The sequence below is a fragment of the Lolium rigidum genome, chromosome 4, assembly GCF_022539505.1.
Source record: "Lolium rigidum isolate FL_2022 chromosome 4, APGP_CSIRO_Lrig_0.1, whole genome shotgun sequence".
NCBI lineage: Eukaryota > Viridiplantae > Streptophyta > Magnoliopsida > Poales > Poaceae > Lolium > Lolium rigidum.
Window position 1 is genome coordinate 12,525,998 of NC_061511.1, and position 22,565 is coordinate 12,548,562.

At 40.9% G+C, this 22,565-nt stretch overlaps 1 protein-coding gene across 1 annotated transcript; it reads left to right on the forward strand.

The window, feature by feature from the left end:
- Positions 1–16,524: 16,524 nt before the first annotated feature.
- LOC124649471 (mediator of RNA polymerase II transcription subunit 28-like) lies at positions 16,525–20,912 on the forward strand. Its single transcript, XM_047189098.1, has 3 exons — positions 16,525–16,714; positions 17,048–17,160; positions 20,364–20,912. Exons 1-3 carry the CDS (start codon positions 16,525–16,527, stop codon positions 20,496–20,498), a joined length of 438 nt encoding a protein of 145 aa, XP_047045054.1. The 3' UTR covers positions 20,499–20,912.
- The last annotated feature ends 1,653 nt before the right edge of the window (positions 20,913–22,565 follow it).

Sequence of the window (22,565 nt, forward strand, 5' to 3'; positions counted from 1 at the left end):
GAATGAAAGTTGCGTACATATCTGAGGATCATGCTCGTAAATTGGCTTAATTTTCTGAGCTTCCTACAGGGAGGTAGACCCAGATTCGTGACAGCAAAGAAATCTGGAACTGCGCAGTAATCCAAATCTAGTACTTACTTTTCTATCAAAGACTTTACTTGGCACAACAAAACTCAAAACTAAGATAAGGAGAGGTTGCTACAGTAGTAAACAACTTCCAAGACACAAATATAAAACAAAAATTCTGTAGTAAAAACATGGGTTGTCTCCCATAAGCGTTTTTCTTTAACGCCTTTCAGCTAGGCGCAGAAAGTGTATCTCAAGTGACATCGAGAGATGAAGCATCAACATCATAATTTGTTCTAATAATAGAATCATAAGGTACCTTCATTCTCTTTCTAGGGAAGTGTTCCATACCTTTCTTGAGAGGAAATTGATATTTAATATTACCTTCCTTCATATCAATAGTAGCACCAACGGTTCGAAGAAAAGGTCTTCCCAATATAATGGGGCAAGATGCATTGCATTCAATATCCAAGACAACAAAATCAACGGGGACAAGGTTATTGTTAACCATAATATGAACATTATCAACTCTCCCCAAAGGTTTCTTTTTAGCATTATCAGCGAGATTAACATCCAGATAACAGTTTTTCAATGGTGGCAAGTCAAGCATATCATAGACTTTTTTAGGCATAACAGAAATACTTGCACCAAGATCACATAAAGTATTACAATCAAAATCTTTGACTCTCATTTTAATGATGGGCTCCCAACCATCCTCTAGCTTTCTAGGAATAGACGTTTCAAGTTTTAGTTTCTTTTCTCTAGCTTTTATGAGAGCATTTGTAATATGTTTTGTGAAAGCCAAGTTTACAGCGCTAGCATTGGGACTCTTAGCAAGTTTTTGTAAGAACTTTATAACTTCAGAGATGTGGCAATCATCAAAATCTAAATCATTACAATCTAAAGCAATGGGATTATCATCCCCAAGGTTGGAAAAAATTTCAGCAGTTTTATCACAAGCAGTTTCAGCAGTTTTAGCAGTTTCATGTAATTTTGCGCGCTTTGCACTAGGAGTAGAAGCATTGCCAACACCAATTATTTTACCATTGATAGTAGGAGGTGCAGCAACATGTGAATCATTAGCATTGCTAGTGGTGGTAATAGTCCAAACTTTAGCTACATTTTCCTTTTTAGCTAGTTTTTCATTTTCTTCTCTATCCCACCTAGCACGCAGCTTCAGCCATTAATCTTATATTCTCATTAATTCTAACTTGGATGGCATTTGCTGTAGTAACAATTTTATTTTCAATATCCCTATTAGGCATAACTTTCGATTTCAAAAGATCAACATCGGAGGCAAGACTATCAACTCTAGAAACAAGAATATCAATTTTATTGAGCTTTTCCTCAACGTATTTGTTAAAGGAAGTTTGTGTACTAATAAATTCTTTAAGCATGGCCTCAAGTCCAGGGGGTGTATTCCTATTATTGTTGTAAGAATTCCCATAAGAATTAGCATAACCGTTACCATTATTATAAGGATATGGCCTATAGTTATTACTAGAATTGTTCCGATAAGCATTGTTGTTGAAATTACTATTTTTAATGAAGTTTACATCAACATGTTCTTCTTGGGCAACCAATGAAGCTAATGGAACATTATTAGGATCAAGATTAGTCCTATCATTCGCAAGCATAGACATAATAGCATCAACCTTATCATTCAAGGAAGAGGATTCTTCAACAGAATTTACCTTCTTACCTTGTGGAGCTCTTTCCGTGTGCCATTCGGAGTAATTAACCATCATATTATCAAGAAGCTTTGTTGCTTCACCAAGAGTGATGGACATAAAGGTACCTCCAAGCAGCTGAATCCAATAAATTCCGCGAAGAAAAATTTAGTCCTGCATAGAAGGTTTGGATGATCATCCAAGTAGTCAGTCAATGGGTTGGGCAATTTTTTACCAAAGATTTCATTCTTTCCCAAGCTTGAGCAACATGTTCATTATCCAATTGTTTAAAATTCATTATGCTACTCCTCAAAGATATAATTTTAGCAGGCGGATAATATCTACCAATAAAAGCATCCTTGCATTTAGTCCAGGAATCAATACTATTATTAGGCAGAGATAGCAACCAATCTTTAGCTCTTCCTCTAAATGAGAAAGGAAACAATTTTAATTTTATAATGTCACCATCTACATCTTTATATTTTTGCATTTCACATAGTTCAACAAAATTATTGAGATGGGCAGCAGCATCATCAGAACTAACACTGTAAAATTGCTCTCGCATAACAAGATTAAGTAAAGCAGGTTTAATTTCAAAGAATTCCGCTGTAGTAGCAGGTGGAGCAATAGGTGTGCATAAGAAATCATTATTATTTGTGCTAGTGAAGTCACACAACTTAGTATTTCCAGGGTTGGCCATTTTAGCAATAGTAAATAAAGCAAACTAGATAAAGTAAATGCAAGTAAACTAATTTTTTTGTGTTTTTGATATGGAAAACAAGACAGTAAATAAAGTAAAACTAGCAACTAATTTTTTTGTGTTTTGATATAATGCAGCAAACAAAGTAGTAAATAAAATAAAGCAAGACAAAAACAAAGTAAAGAGATTGGGAAGTGGAGACTCCCCTTGCAGCGTGTCTTGATCTCCCCGACAACGGCGCCGTAAATTTGCTTGATGCGTGTAGTTGACACGTCCGTTGGGAACCCCAAGAGGAAGGTGTGATGCGCACAGCGGCAAGTTTCCCTCGTAAGAAACCAAGGTTTAATCGAACCAGTAGGAGTCAAGAAGCACGTTGAAGGTTGATGGCGGCGGGATGTAGTGCGGCGCAACACCGAGATTCCGGCGCCAACGTGGAACCTGCACAACACAACCAAAGTACTTTGCCCCAACGAAACAGTGAGGTTGTCAATCTCACCGGCTTGCTGTAACAAAGAGTTAACCATATTGTGTGGAAGATGATTGTTTGCAAGAAAAAAGTAAAGAACAAGTATTGTAGCAGATTTGTATTTCAGTATTAAAGAATGGACCGGGGTCCACAGTTCACTAGAGGTGTCTCTCCCATAAGATAAAAGCATGTTGGGTGAACAAATTACAGTCGGGCAATTGACAAATAGAGAGGGCATAACAATGCACATACATGACATGATAAGTATAGTGAGATTTAATTGGGCATTACGACAAAGTACATAGACCGCCATCCAACTGCATCTATGCCTAAAAAGTCCACCTTCAGGTTATCGTCCGAGCCCCTTCCAGTATTAAGTTGCAAAGCAACAGACAATTGCATTAAGTATGGTGCGTAATGTAATCAACAACTACATCCTCGGACATAGCGCCAATGTTTTATCCCTAGTGGCAACAAGCACAACACAACCTTAGAACTTTTCGTCACCGTCCCGGTGTCAATGCGTGCATGAACCCACTATCGAGCATAAATACTCCCTCTTGGAGTTAAAAGCAAAAACTTGGCCGAGCCTCTACTAGTAACGGAGAGCATGCAAGATCATAAACAACACATATGTAATAACTTGATAATTAACATAACATAGTATTCTCTATCCATCGGATCCCGACAAACACAACATAGAGTATTACAGTATAGATGATCTTGATCATGTTAGGCAGCTCACAAGATCCAACAATGAAGCACAATGAGGAGAAGACAACCATCTAGCTACCGCTATGGACCCATAGTCCAGGGGTGAACTACTCACTCATCACTCCGGAGGCGACCATGGCGGTGTAGAGTCCTCCGGGAGATGAATCCCCTCTCCGGCAGGGTGCCGGAGGAGATCTCCAGAATCCCCCGAGATGGGATCGGCGGCGGCGGCGTCTCGCATAGGTTTTCCGTATCGTGGTTTTTCGCCTCGGGGTTTCGCGACGGAGGCTTTAAGTGGGCGGAAGGGCAGAGTCGGGGGCCCGACGAGGGCCCACACCATAGGGCGGCGCGGCCCCTCCTTGGCCGCGCCGCCTTGTGGTGTCGCCACCTCGTGGCCCCACTTCGTATGCTCTTCGGTCTTCCGGAAGGTTCGTGGCAAAATAGGCCCCCGGGTCTTCGTTTCGTCCAATTCCGAGAATATTTCGTTACTAGGGTTTCTGAAACCAAAAACAGCGAGAAAACGAGAACCGGCACTTCGGCATCTTGTTAATAGGTTAGTTCCAGAAAATGCACGAATATGACATAAAGTGTGCATAAAACATGTAGGTATCATCAATAATATGGCATAGAATATAAGAAATTATCGATACGTCGGAGACGTATCAAACGTCAATGCACACATCTAAACGCCGCGCTCGCGATGACTGGGGAAATAAAAACCACCAGGGGAAAAGTGCAAGAGAAGACGAAAGATTTATGAGGAATCTGATAGAACGCCTCAAGGCCTTTGGATATTCTATGGATAACTTGAAGGGGATTAGTACCGTGATAGTCACCCATCAAATATTTTTAGAGGAAGGGATCAACCAGTTGCAGAGTACCAAAGAAGGCTCAAACCACAGAGGAATGAGGTGGTGAGAAAAGAAAATAATTCGTCTTCTAGATGCAGGTATTATATATCATGTGAAGGAAAGTGATTGGGTAATTAAGTCTAGTCCATTGTGTTCTTGAAAAGGGGGGATTTACAGTTGTAGCTAATGAGCATATTGAGCTAATCCCAACTAGGACTGTTGTTAGACATAGGATGTCTATTCATTTCGGGAAACTAAATAAAGAGACAAGAAAGGATCACTATCCGTTGCCATTTATAGATCAAACACTATAGAGGCTCGCTAGCTAAACACTCTCACTTTAGGGCTTGTTTGGTACTATAGTTTTAGTGGGGATTAGCCGGGATAATCCGCTCCAAACTTTAAATCCCAACTTATCCCCAATACATGTTTGGTGCTAGAGGATGAGAGAGTTTAATACCCACTTTTCCCCAAATTTTAGTGTAATTTTTTCAATCTCCAATACTCTACCCCTACCTAGTGGATTGGGGATGGGGTTTTGTGGGGATTGGGTGACAGCAGAGATTCACCCAATACTCTAGAGTATTATCTCCACTAATCCCCACTAAAACACTAGTACCAAACAAGGCCTTACTTGGATGGATATTCCGAATTCTCTCAAATTGTTGTTCATCCTGAAGACCAACTTAAAAACACTTTCACTTGCCCATTTGATTTCCATTCTTACCGTCGAATGCCATTCAATCTATGTAATGCACCTGCTACTTTTCAGAGATGTATGACTGCTATTTTTGCTGATTATGTTGGAGAAATAATAATAATAAATCATGGAGGATTTTTCTATCTATGGCACTTCATTTATTCATTATCTCCATAATCTTGACAATATTTTGCAGGGAGGTGAAGACACTAGCCTTGTCTTGAACTGGGAGAAATGCTTCTCCATGATAAGAGAGGGGATAGTAATTGATCACAAAATCTCATGTAAATGTATTGAGGTCGACAAAGCAAGAAAAATTGAAGCAATAGAAAGATTACCACCTCCTCAAGACATCAAAGGTATACGCAGTTTCCTTTGTCATGCAGGTTTCTATAGAAGGTTTATAAAGAAATTCTCTAAAATTTCAAAACCTCTAGCTAACCTCTTGCATAATAATGTTCGTTTTAACTTTGCTGAAAGTTGCCTTGTTGCCTTCAACACTCTTTAAAAAGCCTTATTAGATGCTCCTATTATCAAACCTCCCATTTGGGACAATCCTTTTGAACTCTTATGGGAGGCTAGTAATGAAGCTGTAGGAGCTATTCTTCTCCAGCGCAATGGTGCTAACTTTAATATCATTCACCATGCTAGTCACACTCTTAATGAAGCACAAAAGAATTATCCCATGGTAGAAAAGAAACTTGTTGATGTCATTTTCTGCTGCGATAAGTTTAGATCTTATGTGTCTGATGCTTTAGTTAAAGTTCTGTGGTGACCCGGCATACCACTGCATGGTGTAGTATGCAAGTCTGATATAATACCAATGAAACACCGTTCCACTAGTATTATATCGCTCAGAGTGGTACAATAGAAACATATGCGGGTCCAAGGCATGTCTATAGAATTACACACAGACTCTGTTACACAAGATCATCATAGCCTCCTACTTTACAATGAGGTAAAACTGCAAATAAACTCCAGAAGAATGACTCGTAGTCTAAACCTATCACGAACTCTATTTGTAGAGTATTTACCTAGCTACAGAGGCTAAGAATAGATTCTAGCTAACTAGGAGCTAGGTGTAGGAAGCTAGTTCCTTTCTATTGCTAATCTAGGTTTTCTCCTTGTTGGATGTGGTATCGGACTCTTCTGACAGGTTCTACCCCGTGAAGTAGTTGTTGACTCCTCGGCCTTCGTGTTGCACTGTAGATCCTCCTTCGGTGCCTCCATATCTAAGCAGGGGATTTAAGAGTGGTATGAGTACGAGCGTACTCAACAAGTTCATTATAGGAAAGAGGTGTTTAATGCACTAGCTACGGCATTAGACCGTAAAGTCTAATACCAATGCAGGTTTTCATAACCATTTCTTCAAAAGGTTGATTTTATTCAGAAGAACTATGTCCGTCAGCCTTCACCGGTTTACTAGAACTTCATGGAGTTCCTTTCCGGCAGCGTTCGCAGTTCCATATCTCGGAACAGGGAGTGACAGGTCACGATTCATTACACTCTGCATATGTGTGTTGCTTTACCCATAAGAGATCTTAACCTTGGTGCCAACCGGGCATATTCCCCGTCCACACTTCCTTTGGTGTGAGGCCCGGTATAAGGTCTAGCCAATCATGTTCCTCCGCTACCTCGAACACCCACCCTTTGTTGCAATCTCCGACCCTGGATCCACGCCGGTTCACTTACACCAATTAAGGATGGGCCCCGACCACGATGACAATGCAGGGCTCTACCATACATTCCTACGCCGGCAGTTGCAACCCATCATAGACCTCATTACCGTGGGGACTTCTACGGGTTCCCCCCTGCATCTTGTCTCTCGAGATCAAGTGCACCCAGTAATGAGCATCCGTTGATGAACGAGAGGTGGAAACACTTTTTGACTACTCTGTCCCACTCCGGATCTTATGGTTAACACGGGTATTACGGCACAAGAATCACTGGATGACATTTGTTGTTTAATCCTAGATGGATATAAACCCTTGCAATGGAACCTCCACCATATCAACACAATCCATGGTTCCATTGCCCACCACATAGTCATATTCATAGTTATGAAAATAGTGGTTTTGGTTTTTATGCAATAGTGATAAACATAGTACTTTGCAAGTAATTTGATAAAAATACTCGAATGACATGAGCAAGTGATGAACTTGCCTTTCTTGACTGCAAGATTATGCAGACAAAGTCTTCGATACGCAATAACTCCAAATTCTGAAATAGCATCATCGTCCGGTAAGGACAATGTTTAAAAGATTGCCAAGGATGCAATAATGCATAAATATGAGATGCAATCGCTCTAAACGTGACCTAACCCCGATGATTTAGGATTAGTGAGTTGTATTGATTAGTTCGGTGTGTGTTGCACTTTTAGAGTGATTCACAAACAAGGTTCTTATTAGGGTTTTGATGGACTTGGTATCTCTTAAAAAGTGTACAATAAAGCATAGTAATCATACTAAGATACAATGGATAATAGTTCACACAATTTTAACATGTAGTGAATAGTTGTGTACTTTAGGTTCTATAATGGTTTGTGGTTACTTGTTATTTATTTCAAAAGAATAACTTTTGTAGAACATAATGCTTAATGAACAATGAGTAGTTCAAATAAGAGTTACTTAATTCTAGGGTTTACTATCATTCTCAAGTAATTCCCTAAGTAGGTACTAGCACAAAACCCGTGCGTTGCTACGGCATCACATTAGATCAAGTGAACAATTTGTCATATATTTAATCCATATCCCAGTCGATTACAAATGATTTCAGAGTTTTTTGTTGGGTTGTCCTCTATATCGTCCCTAGGTTATGCATAATTTCACTAAAAATATCCAGGGTTCATATTGCCCATAAACCAAAACATGACTCTTCTCGTTAAAAGTATGACGCACCCGACAATTAGAGGTACCGCAGGATTCTGCTCGCTATATGTCATCAACTAAAATGGAGGAGCACCAAGTCAACTTCCGTTCACGTTAGCTAGCTTCTCAGTTTCATATAGTAAGACACATACTTTTAGACTGGAGTAACCTGTCCATGTCTCTTCTCCGTGATCCTCTCATCACCCCGGTATCTTCCGCCCGGCAACTCGCAATTTAGGAGCTTTCCTAGCCACGTTTTACTCAGATTGCTCACTGATTTCTCTCCTTTGTGCCTTTCTCTTCAATCTGTCCATCCTTCCCTCCCCGTATCAGGCCACTGTCGCCACACACCATTTCTTCAACCAGATCTCAGCGAAGAGGCTTGTTGGTTCGACGAAATTTGAGGTATATAAATCGGCCGAACGCCTAATAATGAAGCGAGGTGGGACTAAAAATATCCAGCTGTGTCAGCCTACGGCAGCGATCAGCCTTTGACTGAAACTTCATCGAGGGGATTTCGGTCCAGGCCAGGCCCACCAACGCACGCACCCACCAGCCGCGAGCGATTGAAAGAGAAAGAACCGGATACTGATCCCCTTTCGATACCCAGCTTCTCTTCCCGATTCAGATGAAGGAAGCCCCCGCTAGACCGTGCGGCTCAGCACCGGCGCTACGCGGACTCCTCCCACCATCGCCGCCCGCAGCCAAATTGCGGCGGCTCCTCCCGCGGCCGTCCACTAGATGGACTTTATGTTGGGTCTAGTTGAGCCTTAACGTATAAGGTGAAGTTCTGTAACCTTACTTGCCATATATGGTTGCTTTCCTAGTTGATAATAGTGGTGTTACATGAAGGGTGGAATACAAGTTAGGATTCATACACAATTGTTTCTACTTTTAAAATGAATACATGAAACGAGCACTCTCATTTGTATCAACAGTTTGTGAAATATTAGATTATGTATTTCATTTGGTTTCTAAGGATTTTAAGGCAGTTGCTGTAGAATCGTCTGCTTTAATAATATTCTATTTTAATAATATTTTATGTTTTAGAATTATATTATTTTTTTAAGTGCTATTATAACTTAAGTAAAGATTTCTGCATTATTCTTTATTAATCAAATTTTGAAGCAATAATTGTTCATCCAAAGATTAAAACTAAGAATTTGCACTTAAATAAATCATACCATGGCTTGGTTTCCTAGATTAGCAACACTGCTTGCTAATTATTTTCCATTGCACCGGCACAGACTCTACGGTGCTCTCCTCTCTCTCTAGACTTCTTTCACTCTGGTCGTTGCTTGGATGGTGGAGTTTGAGACAACAGTGTATGCGTCTATTTATAGGAAAACTACATCAGTGTAAGTGCGTAACTAGCTAAATATCTTCGCTACCGTTCCTTCAGTGCTAAGGAAAACTTGCTACGTGTGATGCCACTGTTCAATCAACTCTGTATTCTTGACACGCAGGAGCTGACTCACTTGTCCCTGCATATGCACAAGTCCATGGTGTAGGACATGGTCGATTATGGCATTGCCGACATGCCGTACTAGCATCTGGCCTAAGAACGTTGCACTCTCTCATAATTTCACTCATATTTACTATTTGATGAGTCTAGATTTACATGAATCTATTCTTCTCACTCTCCTGGACGATATACATTGTACTACTCCGCTCTAATTGTATTGCATGTAATTATTAGCACCCTATGTAAATTAGGGTTTTAAGTTAGGGTTTTCTGATTGCCATATAGTTCTTAGATTAATAACTTCATTATAAGATTGAAGTTATTAATAACTTTGGAATAAAAATAAGCTTTGATTTGACATTTTATTATTTTTAAAGAATTAATAATTAAGATAATTATTAATCAGGTTTTAAATCCTTCTAATAAGGATTTAATAAGTTATTAATAAAGGAAAATTCAGTTTTATTGTTTCCTTTATTTCCTTACTGGTTTTGATTTGTTTTTAGAATTTTAATTAATTATTGTATTGGATTTGAATTTAGGATAAAAGAAAAGACTTAATTATTAAGTTTAAAACAATTAATTTTTTTATTAAAAATATAAATTTCATATTATATTTTTATTGGATAGAATTTACTTTTAAAAGAATTTTGATATCTTATTTTGATTTTTCTGAGTTATAACGAATTTTCTATAAATCTTCAAAGTTCAGATATTAATGAACTTTAAATTTAAACGAGAATTTACTAAAGCTACACGGTCAGCCTACCCACACAGTCCCTGACTGGTGGGGCTATGTCCACGTCACCTGCCACGTAGCGCCGACGTGGCACGGCTCACGATGGCCGGCGGGCAGTGACGATGGTCGCCGGCGTTGACGGTTTCCCGCGAGGACGTGCGTAGGTGCGTTGAAAAGAGGGCGACGAGAGGAACCTACTGGTGGTGACGCCGCCACCGAATGGTCGCCGGAGCTTGGCCGGCGGTGAGGCCGAGCGGCAGAGCTCACGGGCTAATGACGCGACGATGCTACGACGCATGATTGAGCAGGGCGGGCACACCACGAGATCGAGGAGCTCACCAGGAGCGTGTAGGGCTTGCCGGCGTGGCTTGCCGTGGTCTGATTCGCCTGAATTCATGGCGCCGGCCGTCGGAGAAGACGAGCTCAACGGCGAGGCTACAGCTCGCCCCGGCCCGATTCCTTTTGCACCGAGAGCATGTCGAGGACGGCGGAGACAATGGTGGTAGCGGCGAGGTCTGGGGATGCTCCGAACGGCGGCGATTGGAGATGGCCGGGCGGCTAGGGTTTCGATTTGGGAAAAAAATTAACAGAAAGGGGGAAGAACTCGGGCCAGTGTTCGTCGTGGAGCTTTTATAGGGCGCAGGAGCGAGCCTCATCACGACGTCGATCACGGAGACGTCGACAGCAGCGAGAGGAAGCCGGGCACGGCTTCGTGCTGGCATTCATGCGAGAGGAGGGGATGAGGACGACCCCCTCTCCGATCTTTTTAGACGAAGGGGTACTGGGCTGTGCTCTGTCGGTGAACTGGGCCGCGCTAGTGGGCTCGTGCTGGGCTGCCGAGGTGGGCTGTGGCGGCCAGGTGAGCCAGGTAAGGTGTTTCTCTCTTTTTCTTTTCTGTTTTCATTTTCTATTTTGTTGAATTCAAAGTTGAACTTGATTACTTTTGCAGGTTTCTGACTATTTGAATTATGATTTGATAACAATAGTCATGGAATTATTTTATTGCCCAAAACAAATGGGTAATGTTTGATTTTATTTATATCCTTGTGGTTTCTCTTTAAATTTCAATTTTGCAATGATATGTGTTATTTGAAATTCCTTTTTCTCCTTGGAACACAACTCTCTTTTGAATCATTTAAAGTGGATAATTTCTACTCAAAGTATTTTAAGGATTACCATGAGGTCTTAATGAATTATAAGGATAAGTGGTTGATCCCACATATGGTCTTAATTATAAGATGCATCACAAGGGTTTTTCTCAGGTTTAATAAGTAAAGCATAAGATTTCATTAATATGCCATACCAGGATTCAAATGATATTTACTTAAAGGCAATTGGTTTGAATCCCAATTATGGCCTAGGTTTATTTTATGATCACCCTAGTGATACATAAACTAGGGTTAAGATATACTTCTAGTTTGTAGAGTTGAGATGACACCATATTGCCTTTGCTAGGGTTTAATCTCCCCTAACCATGGTAATATGGTTACTTGCTTCATATCTTATGTGCTTCTTTAATTACTAAGGATTTGAGAGTTGTTTTTATCTTATACCAAAAGATTTCTATTATATCTTTAATCTATTGTTAAAGTAACTCAAGTTGTTATAGTTCTTTTTATAGTTAACTTTGGTCATATGGATGGATGGTTTCTCACCATATTAAGTATGGAGTTTTATTCTAAGGTTCTCTTTTGTTTATTAGGTGAAGAATAAGTGGAATGTAGATGTGGTAGAATTCTACTTATGATCACCAAGTGGTTCACAAGTTAAGGTTAGGATACAATCCTAGGGTTGCTTACTAGTTACATCCCTATGTTTTCATGTGGTGAAGGATATCTACTTATCCTATTAGGATTTAACTTATCCTCACATACCTCAAGAACATGATCATGGATTAGGCATGATCAACTTGTTCTTAATAACTCTACCTCAAGTTCTTAGGGTTTATGATCATCACTCAGTTTATAATGATCAATGTTTGGATTCCTAATGTATCTCTCATTAAATCGGTTTCTCACTTCCATGATCAAGCATTGTCTTTATCAACTAGGTATAGTAATTCTTCTATACTATCTTGAGTGGACATGGCTATGGTTGTCTCCATAAATTATATCCCAGGAGAATGCCTGAGATAATCACTTAGATTTTCTTTACAAGGAATGATGATATAATTATCAGGTTCTATGGATAGTTCTCTCCTTCTTTCACTAATTCATGGTTATAGTCTTATCCCATTTGGTATTTGGTTATCTCACCATTCTCAAGTGAGATGGCTTATCCTTATTCTTTAGTTCAAAGATTGTCCTTGAGTCTTAAATAAGTAAACCTAATATTAGTATCTTTGGTTTCTCTCGTTTGGGAAGGACTTCAATACTAACCTAGGGTTAGGCTCCATAGAGATTGATGTGATCATCAATATCTATGTTTAACATAAATGTTTATCTCTCTCTAGGGTTTGTCTTGAATAATATCCTAGGGTTACTCTTAAAGATAATTATTTGAATACATGGATGCATATCCAAGGTTTAGTTTAAGGTTTATCATTAATCCACTGATAAGTAATATAGAACTCTCACTTCTCTAGGTTTAATGTATAATAATTTGGAATGTAGAAAATATATACTTCTTGAGTGGATCTCCTTGTTATAATTCCAATGTTGAAGTGGAATGCATACCATGAGGTTTCATGGTAGGATCATGAATTAGTTTTAAGACATGGAAAAGATAAGTGAAGAATGGTTTCTTCATTTATTGTTACTTGATTTCCAAATAGATGTATGTTCATAGGTTATGGCAAGGAATTCCATGTTATGATCTTCAATAAGATCCAGTAGTTGTTCCTTGATTTATATGTTCTTGTGTTGGTTTTAATTCCATTTGATCTAATCCCTTAGATCAAATCATCTCTACCAAAACAAGGTTTTAGTAAAGTCACATTGAGGTTTATAGCGCTTGACTTGATGAGCTACTTCAATTCCACCAAGGTCAAGTGAAACTTCGATTCTTGTGAACTGTTTTACTTTAAAGCGCGAAAATGCCCCAGATTTTCTATGCATGAATGCAATGCACACATCTGTTTCCTCTATTTTTGTAACCCCATTACCTGGGATATTACAAGTTCACATGGATCGTGATGGTTTAAAAGAAATCCTTAAAAAAAACTAATGTTAAACCTAGAATGATTCATTGGATTATGTTACTGATTGTTCAAAGAAAGGAGGAACCACCAAAACCACGAGAAAAGGTTGTGGACCAAGAACTCAAGAAAAATGTGTCAACATACATATTCCTTCATATACAATAGAACATAAAAATAATTACTGTATTCATTGTGCGATTATCTCAAGTTTGTTGTGCATCAAGTCATGCTCCCTCGGAAGAAGAGAACTTCAGTGAAGCTGGAGGAGATAGACTCCCCAGACGACCCTTCTTAGATTTTAGTAATTAGGTTAGGTAATCTATAGTTATTTTCATTTTTAGTAACTAAATTTAGAGTTTCATTTTCGTTTCCTTTTTTCCTTGAGTTTTTTTTTGACATGGGTGATAGGTTTTGGAGCTTGGCACAACCGCACCGTACGGCGAGATGCCGCCGTACGAACGCTCGCCAAACTCCCGGAAGCCTCGGACCACTGGTGATATAAGTGGTACATGGTACGATGGGCTGCCACCGTACGTCGGGTCATTAAACTCTAAGGTATTCATTTCGAAAACTCTGGCTAAAAAATATGAATATCAAAGTCTATAAATTTTGGTATGGCGGGCCGGTACGGGTGGGTTGTGTCCGTACCAACCACATGTATGTCAATCCAACTCATTCAGTTTGGAAAGTTTTGCGATTATGGGTGTGGTATGGGCATGGCGTACGGCCATCAGTCGCGTCCGTTTTTTTTCCTTTTTGTTGCTAATTTCTTTCCAGATTTATTAGGATTCTTTCTTTGGTTGACTTATGAGGTAATATTACGAGATTTTTTTTGCTTCCTAACCCTCTTATATATTTTTCCAAGCCTTGCCTCCACCTCTTTGTCAAATAGATCTAATCTACATAAGATTTCTTCAATCTCACGCAAGGATGGACAACAAGAGACCGACGCCAAATCATGGGAAGAGTGTCACAGAGCCTGCTGCGTTGAAAGGATGAAGACCTTGGAAGAAGAAGAGAAGAATAATGCTAAGCATAACCAAGAGGATTTTTCTCTGAAGCAGGTGATTCTTGAGGACAAGGAGATGCAAGTCTCCCTTGAATCCCTCAACCGGCGCATCAAGAGAATAGAGGCATACACTCCTGGATCCCCAAGACATCTAAACCTTATGAGGCACTGTCTTAATATAATGAATGACAAAAACATGAAGGGGGTGGAGGCTAATCTTGAAGTTAGTCTTTGGCCCATTGATACTAAGAGTAAGTCGATTGAGGTATTGAAGGCTCAGGTTAACCAACTAGAGACACTCAATCGGCAATACAAGCTCCAACTCTCTATCCTCACTTCAACAAACAAGTCTCTTGTGGATGATCTTCACCGTGTTGCCAATGCCATCACTCCGCCCTACAAGACTTTGCCACCGTATCAAATAATCGCGAGGGATTATTTGATCTCAGCTAGCTTGGTTCCAAGCATGGGGATCTTTAAAACCTTGTAATCTACCTTTTACAGTTGTTAGCATGTTTATTTCCCCGCATGCATATTAGTTTACTATTCCAAAGTTTTCCATAATAGGTTACAACTTTAGCTCCCTTGAAGGATGGCATGAATTATATCATATGGATTTCGAGTCTTACTATATTTGAAGTATTTTAGTTTGTGGTTATTTTATTAGATGTATGGACTAGGATGATTTTATTTTACTTGTACATGATAAGTGAAGATAGAGTCTTCCACACTATTGGTACTAATGTAACATGTGAAGAATTTTAATAATAAGACATTTTAAAATCAAGAATGCTCAAAGGAATTGAGAAAGAAAGAAACATATACTCTTGTGTAAAGAAGCAAATGAGAACTATCAAAATTTCTAGAATGAGTACAAGATAGGTAGATACCTGCCGATGGAAATATCGTATTTCACCTTGTGAGAGAGAAGCGCGTCAAATTTTGCGTGCTAGGGCATCTCCAGCGGGCAGATGTAAATCGATCGCCAAAACTGACCGTCTGTATCCATTTGCGTCGACTGAATTGGTCGAATTCGACCACGTGTCTATTTTAGTCTAGGTGTTTCCCCAGCGGCTCAACGAAAAAAAATAAGATTTTTCATTCAGTTGATACATAGGGAATAAAATAACTTAAAGGTCCATGTAGCGCCTGCAACCCTAGCCTACTCCTCGTCCTCATCGATGACGACAATTTCCGAGATCTCCCACGACCAGTTGGCAGCCGGCGGAGCATATGCCGGTGTTGTCGGTGGTGGAGGTGGAGCGGCCGGTGCAGCCCACGGATCAAACGGCGGAGGTGGAGATCGATCTGGCCACAATCCTCCTCCTAGCCGTCTCGATCCAGCAACAGTTGAGCCATCGATCGGAGTCGATGGCGTAGGCTGGGTCGGCATGGAGGTCCGGCAGCAGGTACTGCCGCCTGCTCACGGTGAGGCACGGGCGGGACAGACACCCGGCGGTGCTGAGCCGCCAGCTCAGGTAGGTGCACGTTTCGCCAGTTCCCGCATGACATCCAATTGTCGTGCATTAGGCGCGCCATGTTGACGGCGAGCGACACACTGTTCGGTCGGTCCTCCTTCTTCATGTCGATGTCGGATGCCTCGAAGTCGTTCCTTTTATTTCCCATGGTGATGTGACCCCGCGCGATGGTGGTTGTGGGAGTGGAGGTGGGGTGCGGCCGTGGCAGGGAGGTGCGGGCGATGGAAGGGAGGTGCGAGCGATGGCAGGGACGATGTCGGTCGCCTTTTAAAGGTCGGGCACACGCGAGACACGATGCCATTGATGGGAGCACAGAAGACCAGCCACAGACGAGGCCTCACTCCGCTGTTAGGCGGACCCGTGGTGGCAGGATGCGGTCACGAGACGTGACCGTGCAACGTTCACTGAGACGTAAATTTGGGCCACGTTTGCGTCTGGGCGAACATCCCAGTCGCTATGCTTGGGCACTGGACTGGGGTCGGCTGCCCAATCGCAACCGGTTGTTTTGCGTCCGTTTGCGTCGAGCTGTTGGAGATGGCTTACAATTGTTGCAGCCGTCCATCCTCTAACGAACGGGCGATACCTTCTCTTAAAGCAAACGGGTTGCACCAGATCGGAGTACTCAAGGATTTCCCTTGGCGATCTCCATCTCCCTCTCCCATGGCAGAACCGCCGCCGCCGCCGCCGTCGCAGTCGCCGCCTCCAACGCAGCAGCAGCCGCAGACGCCCGCGGCGTCCACGCGCGACGACATGATGGCGTGCGTGGCTGCGCTGGAGGCGGCGCTGCTGCCGTGCCTCCCCGCGCGCGAGCTGCAGGCCGTCGACCGCTCCCTCCAGTCCTCCCACCAGAGTACGAGCCTTCTCTCACTGTCCTCCCTTCTCCTCCTCTTTCTGACCCGTGCGGCCGTGTTTAGGCCCAAGATTCATGGGTCTTGGTCGGTCGCCCACCCCTCGCGCACACGAGGTGTTTGTTGTTTCGCGTACAAGATAGTGAGATGCTCGTTACTGTGAAAGCTGGCATCTCGCGTGCTCGTGAGCGAGTGTGCTGTAATTGGCCTTTTCTATCCCGGTGGATTAGTTTTATGGTGCCTAAATTAGTGCGATTTTTGTACATCTGTGGTCCGATTTGCTGTGCTACTAGTGCCAAATTGTAGGTGATGACTGTGGTTTTTCTGTCGGACAGTTGATGTGGAGAGGCACGCGAGGGATTTCATGGAGGCTGCCAAGAAGCTTCAGTCCTACTTCATCAGCCTGCAGCGCGAGGACCAGCCAACAAATGAAGACACGCTTCGGAAGGTGCGTCTCTAACTTCAGCCAGATCCTTCACTTGGGGATCACTTCATTGCTTTCCGACTGTAGATTTAGTGAACATGTACATGGCTTTGTGTTTTATGGGACTGCTGTTGTCCTGGGGGGTCTGGGAATAAACCTATACCATTCTCTTGCATTGCTGGCTGCTGCTACTAGGCCGAGGGTGGAGGGTTGGGTACACCATAGTTGCAGGATAGGTGAGGTGGCGACGCCTAAAGAGCAATGGCCAGGGTCCCTAGTGAGAGGGTGGTAAAAGGAATGCAACCTGTTTTTTATTTTATTTAATAGGTTGTATTTTTTATATGAGTTGATCAACCCTGAATCCACCCCTTACGATGGTTGGTAGTCCTTATTAATTACAATTCAAACGACCTTTTACTAGGATCAGCTTTGGCCTATTTCGGTAAGGCAGTAGCCTCAATCACAACATGGGAGGCGCTGCAAATATGTCGTGTAGGATGACCATCAAGATAGTGTTTTGGAGGAGTTTAATTTTTTGTTGGTATTTGGTAGTAGGTTTGGATGAGTTTATCAGCTACAAATTGACCTGTGAGTAACTACAGTCAACTTTGATAGCTGTCCAATTCAAGATCTTCTAATCCCATTTGTAGTTGCATGATTCTTGATGTTATGGTCGGATTGTTCTCAAAGTTGACCTAGAGATAGCAATTTCTCAGTTGCCTGAGAAATTGCAAAATCATTTTATGTTATCTTCTGATAACATGTTGTTTTGTAGAAAAGCACTTTTGGTAACAACTATGTAATCTAACATCACTTTATACTGAAAAGTCGTAGGTATGTATTAATAGGCAAAGTAATTTCTGGGATTGAGGATCTTGATGCAGTTATTTTGTGTTACTCACGTGCCGTAAATAAAATATATATAAGACACAGTCATGATTTGGACATGGTAGGATCGGTATCCCTTGTGCTTAATAGTGCTAGTCCACGTCCACTGGCTTGTTGAGTGCAGACTTGCATTTCTAGTTTGCACCTTACTTAAGCTTCCTCTGCCCATGACACGCAAGTGAATACTTTGAATGTGGTTGCAAGTTACACTAAAAATGAAATTTTAGCCCATCTTTAAATGCATAGGGTAATCAACAGAAGGATACATGTGTTTGTTTGCGTAAAGCCAATTTTGCTTCAAGTAAAGCAAGTTGAAAACTTCTTTATTCTAGTTTCAAAATATTTGATCAATCAAGTATTATACGGCTGAGTAGAATATAATGATTTTACACGCCAAGTGTCTGATCCTCAACCTAACACATAAATCTTACACACCATGCGCCCTAAAAATCTCTCCTACGAATGATCTACATAAGCATATTGTTTTGAAATCATTTCTAAAACAAAGGGAGAGGAAATCTTCTTGTGAATGATCTACATAAACATATTGTCCAGACTTCACTTGCCTAAATTAGCCTTCTTCGTGGGCACGGCTAATCGACAGTTTCACACTCTCGAGAGGTTGTGCACTTTTCCCACGGTTCACAATCAGCTCATCTTGTCGAGACTCTTCAAATGTGTAATGACCAGGACAATATAATGACGAAGTCTTTACTTAGCAGTCCCTCTACTTATACAGGATTCATCAGCATCCCAAATCCACCCAATGGCGGATTTTCTGCTAAGTAGTTAACTAAGCCAGAGCCCATATAGCTTGTTGTTGTACTGGAAGATTCTGCTGAGATAACCACAAGCTATATGGGCTATAGCTTAGTTAAGTACTTAGCGGGAAACCTTGCCTGGATACCACCATTTGGTGGATTTTGTAGTTTGTACGCATGCATAGAGGACTGCTATGCAAAACTTTTGTCGCAAACTTGTCTTGGTTGTTGCAAATTTACGATGACCTGATTGTGAATTGCGGGAAAGTGTACAACCTCTCGATAGTGTCAACCTAATTGTTTAGCCATGTCCACGAAGAAGTGCAATTTGAGTAATTGTAGACTAGAGGTCTAGAGCTATTGAAGAATTTGCTCTCACCTTATATTATAAATGTTTTCAAAACTCTTATGTTCTTGTGCAAGATCGTTCATAGGTGGGGCTTTTTGGGTGGATGTGTGTAAGATCCATGTGTTAAGTTGAGGATCAGACACTTGTTGTGTATAATCCTTGTGTTCCATTCGACTCTACAATATTGGATTGATCGAATATTTTCAAAAATATGGTGATTTTTTTTTTACTTTAGTTTAAACAAAATTGACTTTATGCAAACAAACCCCATGGCCTTCTCTTCATTTTCTATTGTTGTAGAGATAGGCTATATTTCCAGTTTTCGTGTAACTTGTGAGTACATTCAAAGTACTCATCTGCAACGTGGCATGTGTAGAGGATGAAGCTTAAGAAATGTGAGAACTAGATTCGGAGTCTACACTCAACAATTGAGTGGCATTGATGGGACTCTAGGTTATCTTTTGTTTTCCGGAGCTAGCCTTGGGCTATGAAAGTTGTAAAAAATATTTTGGATTATTCATTAGATGTAACAAAGACGCATGATTTTATGATATTTTATTTGTGTTGTGTGTGCTAGTTGATGGTTTAAGGAAGCATTGTTAAATACATATACTTCAGATCCTATTAGGTCTGGGTTATTACTGTCGAACAAATTCGGAAATGAGGAATCTAAAGTAATCAATTGGCTTTTCTTTGCACTAACATAGAGATAGTTATTTCTCAGTTGCTTGAGTTATTGCAAATGCATTTTATATCATCTTCCAGTTATACGTGTGGTAGTAAGAAAAAATCATTTGGAGTACAAGTTCGATTACAAGAATAAATTTAAATGTAACCTGACCTCACTCTTATAACAAACAAAATCAAAGGTATGTTACTAGGGAAGTAATTTTTGATTGAGGAACTTGATGCAATGATTTTGCGCCATTTATCTCGATGCCATATACTAGAAAAGATACATAAAACAGTCAGATAAATTTGGAAGTGAAGAATCTGAAGTAACAAGTAACATTGTTTAATATTTTTTGCGTGAAGATAAAATCAGATAGTTTCCTGTATGAATATGCAATTATGTTGACACTTGAATAATTTAACTCTTCTCATGCCTTCTTTATTTTTATATTTTCATGGAAGTAGTTGGAACTTGAGAAAATCATCTGTGGTATACCCTTGAAGCTTAATAAGTAGGATGCCATCTCTGAATAGTCTGTATTTTGATGGTTTTGCAGGAGATTACTAAAATGGAGGAAGAACTGAAGATCAAGTCTGAGCTCATTGCCAAGCATAAGAGTCTCATCGAGGGGTGGCAGAAAGAACTAAAGGACCAGCTGGGCAAGCACAATACCGAGCTCGAAAGAGTGTGATTCCAGCATGTACATTACCTATTTCGTCCACAATGACCATGAACCCTACCCTAGATGGCTGAATGTTAAGTACCTGTGAAAATTGTGCCTGTCACGAGACAAACCAGAGCGAATCAACTTAGGTTTAGGAATCTAACCAGTCAATTGTTCTTCAGTGTCTTCTTTTAAATTAGAGTGAACAAATTACATGTACTGACACACATGCTCGTGTGTGTGTGCCTGTGATTTAAGGCTTATAGCTGAGGGTCCTCACAAGCGTCAGTTTGAGTGCTTGAAGCAAGCAGATGGTTGTGCTTGTGAGCTCCTCATAGTTGCCATCTTTTAGCCTATTGTTGTTAGAGCAGGAAGCATTCAAGGACACCAGTTGAGTATTTGCATCAAGCAGATTCGTGTGCCTTAAATGCTTCATGTGTTGTTGTATTCAACGACGTCATGGTTGCAGCTGACAGCTTCTCAAAAGTGCCAGTTAAGTTGCTTGAAGCAGACATATGTTTGCACTTGTGAGTTGCTCATTTATTGGTGTCTTTTAGCCATAACATTGCAGTAGATAGACCTCAAGGAGCGCCAAGTGAGTCTTGCCTCTTTAATCAAGTTACATGCTCCTTGAGTTTATCAATCATCATGTACGTATTACATATGAAGATCTACGACTTGTGCAAAACCTGGACTACAACATTAATTCAAGTAAATACAGTGATCTAAAAAAAAAAGGCAAATCAATCCAGCTCAGCCCGTTACTTCGCTTGTTTGATGAGCATTTGGCTTCCCTAATTCCCTTAATTTTGTAGCCCTGAACAGTCTGCCATGGCTACAGTCGCCTGCACCTCGTGTAGGGGTGTAAACGGATAGGATAATTTTCGCGTCAAAACTGGTCCTGAATTCGTTTTAAGGTGTTCATATCTGATTTTGAAAAATCCCGCGAATAAGGATATCCGATTTTGAAGTGGTGGTCCGGATATGGTATAGGATAAGGCTACCCATTGTAGAGAAGAGGTGATCTTAGCCATGCCTGGATGGTACCAAACAGACGTAATCTCATCTCCATCGACATTTGGGGTTGACTGCTGGCAAACAAAAAAAAAGGCATTTTCAGTCTAAACCATGCAGCCCGACCTAACAAATAACATGCCAATTCTGGCCCGTGACTCGTTCCGAACGCGCAAGTGCCCTCGCACCAATGCGCCAGTGAGCCACAACTCGGACCCAGGCTACCAAAGACGCCCTTGTCTACTTCTCTATGCATATATCTAGCCTCTCATGTTCTATTTTCACATTCCACTAACTCATAGTTCTACGTGACGTTTCCCTGCAACTTCGCAAATCTATGTTTGCTTACAGACACGCAGTTACCGGAGAAGTGTGTCTTTGAGAATAGGAGGCACCAGAAATACAGTGACAACGAGATGTAGATGAAACGGTTCGTAATTTGAGCAAACCATTTTAAAGATATTTCGTTTGGATTTTTAATACCAGGAAAAGTGCATGTACAAGGTTTTACTCATGGAGAGAAAATCCCAGAAATAATCTTGTCTTTATGAAACTTTTCAAATAAGGCACGCGGCACATGTCGCAATTGGAGAGAAACAAACTAAACTTTGTAAAGAGTGATTTTTAAAAAGGTTTGCCAACTATTTTGAGCCTGAACCTTGTAGCAATCGGTTGTGTACACAATGCCGCACACAAAGTATGTATGACCCCTTCCCTAAAAAAAGAAAGTATGTATGACCCCTCGGTTGTTCCTATCTTTGGATGAGTATTCATGGATATTCTTATTTTCAACTAGCAAAATTATCCAATCCCACAAAGTATTGGTCATGGAACTACAGCCAATCATAGCTTGATGTTTGGTGTGATTGAGCTCTAGTTTTTGCTTCTTTTGTTTCCGAAGGCCAGAATCTGATTTGCTGAAAACGTGTTTGTTTAGGAATTCTTCCCTTCGAAGCTATGTTTGGTGTGATTGAGCTCCAGTACGTTTTTACTTCTTTTGTTGCTGAAGGCCAGAACCTTACTTGCTGAAAACATGTCTGTTTAGGAATTCTTCCCTTTCAAGCCACACTTGCTTGATAG

Excerpts from the sequence above, each read along its gene's own strand:
- LOC124649471 (XM_047189098.1), top strand. The coding sequence starts at position 16,525 with ATGGCAGAACCGCCGCCGCCGCCGCCGTCGCAGTCGCCGCCTCCAACG. Across the intron at positions 16,715-17,047 it reads CCTCCAGTCCTCCCACCAGA|TTGATGTGGAGAGGCACGCG; the intron begins GTACGAGCCTTC and ends TCTGTCGGACAG. Across the intron at positions 17,161-20,363 it reads ATGAAGACACGCTTCGGAAG|GAGATTACTAAAATGGAGGA; the intron begins GTGCGTCTCTAA and ends ATGGTTTTGCAG.